This window comes from Trematomus bernacchii, unplaced genomic scaffold (assembly GCF_902827165.1).
Source record: "Trematomus bernacchii unplaced genomic scaffold, fTreBer1.1, whole genome shotgun sequence".
In the NCBI taxonomy this organism is placed as follows: Eukaryota; Metazoa; Chordata; class Actinopteri; order Perciformes; family Nototheniidae; genus Trematomus; species Trematomus bernacchii.
Genome location: NW_022987514.1, coordinates 286,950 through 292,038, shown reverse-complemented (window position 1 = coordinate 292,038; position 5,089 = coordinate 286,950). Strand labels below are relative to the sequence as shown.

The 5,089-nt window shown below is 41.0% G+C and overlaps 1 protein-coding gene across 1 annotated transcript; it reads left to right on the top strand.

Annotated features, from left to right (window-relative positions):
* The first annotated feature begins 642 nt into the window (after positions 1-642).
* LOC117470623 (E3 ubiquitin-protein ligase TRIM21-like) lies at positions 643-5,089 on the top strand. Its single transcript, XM_034115440.1, has 2 exons — positions 643-774; positions 1,606-5,089. Exon 2 carries the CDS (start codon positions 1,612-1,614, stop codon positions 3,247-3,249), a length of 1,638 nt encoding a protein of 545 aa, XP_033971331.1. The 5' UTR covers positions 643-774; positions 1,606-1,611; the 3' UTR covers positions 3,250-5,089.

Genomic DNA, 5,089 nt, shown 5'->3' with positions numbered 1-5,089 from the left:
AGGTGAAAGCACGCACAGCATGATAGAGAGTAGTACCCATAGAGTCCAGTAGAGGGCGGAGCCTGTGTGAGATATAACACATCATTATTATTGTTATTATTATTATATTAAAGTTCCTAGGATACATTTTGATATATTGCAACATAAATATACATTTGATTTAACTACATATCAAAGAATACAACTGAACAGAATCAACATCAGTTCATCTGACACACTTTAAGCTGTAGTTAGTTTACATACTAATCCAAAACCCCCAAAACTAGAGGTGAATAAAAATGAATCTGGTTGTAATATAAACTAAAGACTGACCTGAATGTGAGTCAACAATCACGTGACCCATTTTCAAACAGTCTGTTCAGGGAGGAGGAAGTGTTTCACCAGCTGCTCTTAAACAAGGACCATAACACAGCGTTGTGAAATATAGCTATAAATCTCCAGATGTGTAAAGAGATGTCCTTTATGTATTGAGAACATATTCCTACTTATGCTCAATACACTATTTGAAAAGCCTCTTGGATCAGCTGTAAAATGCATCATCACAAAGTTAAATAACAAGCCTCAACAGTTCTTCCTCCACTCCCTCTTGGCAAACTGCCACTGAGGTGGGACCACACTGTAAGAGAAGAGTTTCCCTTTCCCGGAAATGAAAGCTGAAGTTTGTCTGAGCGACAGCAGAGCAGCAGCCGAGACAAGTCTCTGTTTCTCTGAAGAAACACTCAACTGAATCCAGCAGCTTTTTCTCAACAACACAGCAGTACTCTGCAAACACTGGTGAGTACACTACAGACACATCACGTACTAAATATGTAGTCAAAGTTGGATTAAAATCAGAATCTGACTGTATCCATCTTACCATATAAAGAATATTATATTATATGAATGTGTCAGTTAAGATAAAAACCTCAACATTTACATTAGCAACAGCCAACAATATAACTACAATGTATACTCTGGTTAAGTTAGGTTAGAGAACATACAGTCAAAGCTAGCATTAGCTTGTACTTATTTTCATATTTCCTGTATTTGAAAACATTTTTATAATTGACTCTATTAAACAAAGTATAATCTAAATATTAGATTTGTTCTGGACTCTCCAAAGCAAGGGATCTGGTGTTATGTTACAAGTTTATCTCATAAAAAGGCATGACAATTACATATTTCATCTCATATAATTTGTACACACTGTGGTAAGTAGCATTGAGCTTTGAACCTGTTTCTGTAGTAACTGCTGTCTGCCTTTTGAAGCTGATAAAGTTTACTGTTTTTTTAACAACTAGTATTAACTTCAGTGATGCTCAGCAGGAGGTTTCACTCCTCTGTTCAACAACGGTAAAATCCCCCAACAGTATTAGAGCTTACACATTGTGTTTCTTAGAGTTTAAACCGAATGCTGCTATGATTTTCCAGATTTCATTTGAACTTGAATTTTAATTCTTACAGACAAAAAACCTAAATGTTTTTGGTTGTCATTGGTCTATGTATGTCATTTCTAACATAAAACGTTGGGGTAGTTTACATTTTCGGGTTCATAGTGGGACTCTATGAACTGGCAAATAGAGAATAATAATTACAGTTGTGTTTTTTTCAAACTTTTGTCCCCAGAGAGACATGTCTGCTGCCAGCTCTCTACTGACGGAGGATCAGTTTCTGTGCTCCATCTGTCTGGATGTGTTCACTGATCCAGTCACCATACCATGTGGACACAACTTCTGTAAAGCCTGCATCTCTGAACACTGGGATAGAAATGTCCCGAGTCAGTGTCCCAACTGTAAAAAGGTTTTCAACATAAAGCCTGAGCTGCAAGTCAACACTTTCATCTCTGAGATGGCTGCTCAGTTCAGACAGTCAGCTCAACAGAAAGCCAGCAGCAGCAGCTCAGAGCAACAAGTGGTCAAACCAGGAGAAGTTCCCTGTGACGCCTGCACTGGAACCAGACTGAAGGCCCTGAAGTCCTGCCTGGTGTGTCTGGCCTCCTACTGTGAGACTCACCTGGAGCCTCATCTGAAAAATGCAGGCTTCAAAAGACATCAGCTGATCGACCCTGAGGAGAACCTGGAAAGCAGGATGTGTGTGAAGCACTTTAAACTGCTGGAGCTGTTCTGTAAGACCGACCAGGTGTGTGTCTGCATGCTCTGCACTGTTTTAGACCACAAGACACATGATGTTATTCCTCTGAAAGAAGGATATGAAGGAAAGAAGGCTGAGCTGGGGAAGACAGAGGCTGAAATTCAGCAGATGATCCAGAAGAGACGACTGAAGATTCAGGAGATGAATCGCTCAGTGGAGCTCAGTAAGGAAGGAGCAGACAGAGAGATAGCAGATGGTGTTCAGGTCTTCACCGCTCTGAAGGAGTCTGTTGAGAGAAGCCAGGCCGAGCTCATCGACACGATCAAAGAGAAGCAGAGAGAGACAGAGGAACAGGCTGAAGGCTTCATCAAAGAGCTGGAACAGGAAATCTCTGAGCTGAAGAAGAGAAGCTCTGAGGTGGAGCAGCTGTCACGCTCTGAAGACCAGCTCCACCTCCTCCAAAGCTTCACGTCCCTGAACGCTGCTCCACCCACCAAGAACTGGACAGAAGTCAGGGTCCGTCCACCTTCATATGAGGGGACTGTGAGGAGAGCTGTGACTCAGCTGGAGGAGACGCTCAGTAAACAGATGAAGAAGCTGCTCGAGCTGAAGAGGGTCCAGCAGTATGAGGTGGAGGTGACTCTTGATCCTGATACAGCACAACCCAGACTCATCCTGTCTGATGATGGAAAACAAGTTAAACTTGGTGATGTGATGAAGAATCTCACAGACAATCCAGAGAGATTTGATTCTTGCCCTTGTGTTTTAGCAAAGCAGAGTTTCTCTTCAGGAAGATTCTATTACGAGGTTCAGGTTAAAGGAAAGACTGAGTGGGATTTAGGAGTGGCCAGAGAGTCGATCAACAGGAAGGGAATCATCTCACTGACTCCTCAGGATGGTTACTGGATGATAGCGTTGAGGAATGAAAATGAGTACATAGCTGGTGCTAGTCCTCCAGTCCGTCTCTCTCTGAAGTCTCAGCCTGAGAAGGTGGGGGTGTTTGTGGATTATGAGGAGGGTCTGGTCTCCTTTTATGATGTTGATGCTGCAGCTCTGATCTACTCCTTCACTGGCTGCTGCTTCAAAGAGAAACTCTACCCATACTTTAGTCCCTGTAACAACGATGGTGGTAAAAACTCTGCCCCTCTGATCATCTCTCCTGTCAATCACACTGAGTAGAACAACCATTTGATTTTCTAAAGAAAGATTCACTCTCACTAAATTATGTACTTTGTACACATTGTACATTTTTCAGAATCTGATCACTTATGGTTCACCTCGATGAGACGCATAAAAACATCTAAAATACTGATGAGTATGTTCTAATGTACTCTAGTTTATTCTACGGATTGCACTCCCTGCCGTCATGACTTGAAGTGATCAGAAAACTATTTACTCAGAAATAAACTTGTGCCCCTTCTTTATATGTCAGGGGGACAAGAAAAGTATGTATTGTCTCAGAATTGTGTGTTCAAAAAGTGTTTCATACTTGCACACATTACTAGTGGAAGTAATGCACTCCTTTTTCATCAGTAAAATACTGTATATATATATTTTTTTTAAATAATTTTAAAAGGAAAACATTATGGGTATGTCTGGTGTGTTTTAAAGGGGACGTTCAGAATTCATTATTGAATTATAGTATATTGGTACAAAATGTATTGACAGTTACTTGGAAAATCAACAATACCTGATCATTAAACATTAGGCTGCAGTGGTTTCACAAACCAGGGGAATGTAAATGTTACATCTCAGCTGTCTGTTGTGTTATGTTAATTGTATTTCGTCCACCTCTCTGCACACTGCTTGACAGGGCTACTTGTGGCCCCACGCAAAGTTATATGATGAGGCCCTCTGTGTCGCGAGCGTCGTCGTCGACGGGGGGCGGGGGTGCTAGTGGAGCCTCGCAGCGGCAAAACTGTTGCACGCTTACACTGTAGGTGCGCCGCATTTGCGCTTCAGATGAGGCTCCCTCCGCAAAATGTAGCACCCTCCGCAAATTGAAGCACCCTCCGCAAGCTGAGGCCCCCTCCGCGAGGTGAGGCCCCACGCAGTCTGCGTGATCGGCCTGTAGGGGAAGGGCGGCCCTGCTGCTTGTATAGTCTGAACAAAACCTCAATGGATTAAAAAGAAGGAACAAAGAATGTTATTTTTTGTGTTTTTTTTTAAATGTACTTACTGAAGTACAGTTTTCACTAGTTCTCAATTTAGGGAAAGTATCTTAAAAAAATGTACTTGACTATTTCCATTTGTATATTATACATAACTACATTTGTAGTTAGATTTGGTTCTTCTGAAGCTTTATAAACTATTTAAAACCCTCTTGGATCAGCTGATCATAGATATTAAGATTGCTGTATATGTTTGTTAGAAATAAGGCCATCAACTGGTTAGCTTAGCTTAGCATAAAGACTGGAAACAGGGGAAGAAAAAGCCAGCCTGTCCAAAGGTAACAAAATCCACCTATCAGCAGCTCTGAATCCAGTTTGTTTAATCCATACCAAATCAGAGGAGTAAAAACATCAATAAGACATTTAACAGGGGATTATGGGTCGGGCTATTCTTGGCTGGGACCAAAACAAGTTGCCAAATTGTTTACGTTTCAGTTTTCGTACAGAGATATATTAAGTACACTTAAATGTGTATTTTGTCACTCACTATTTCCCCCCTTTTCCTAGTATATATGCTAAACTAAGCTAATCTTAGTGTCTGATGGCTGCAGCCTGTGTCAGTGAGAGCGGTCTGACTGGTTGGACTGCTTCTAATGATTATGATCTCATTCTTCACCTTGAACACACTCCAGCACTGCCTGTACAGGTGAGACTAACTGACTGCAAACGTCCCGTCTGACTGGGAGATCAATAAAGGTTTTTTTAAATATCAAAATTGCATGAAATATGCTTGTAAAGTCTATTTTATTAATGCCCTGTTTATAAGATGGAGCTTATCATTTGAAATGTCATTATTTTTAAAGAGGTGGATGGTGAATAATATTACAATTAAAAATGTTTCACTCACA

Excerpts from the sequence above, each read along its gene's own strand:
- LOC117470623 (XM_034115440.1), top strand. The coding sequence starts at position 1,612 with ATGTCTGCTGCCAGCTCTCTACTGACGGAGGATCAGTTTCTGTGCTCC.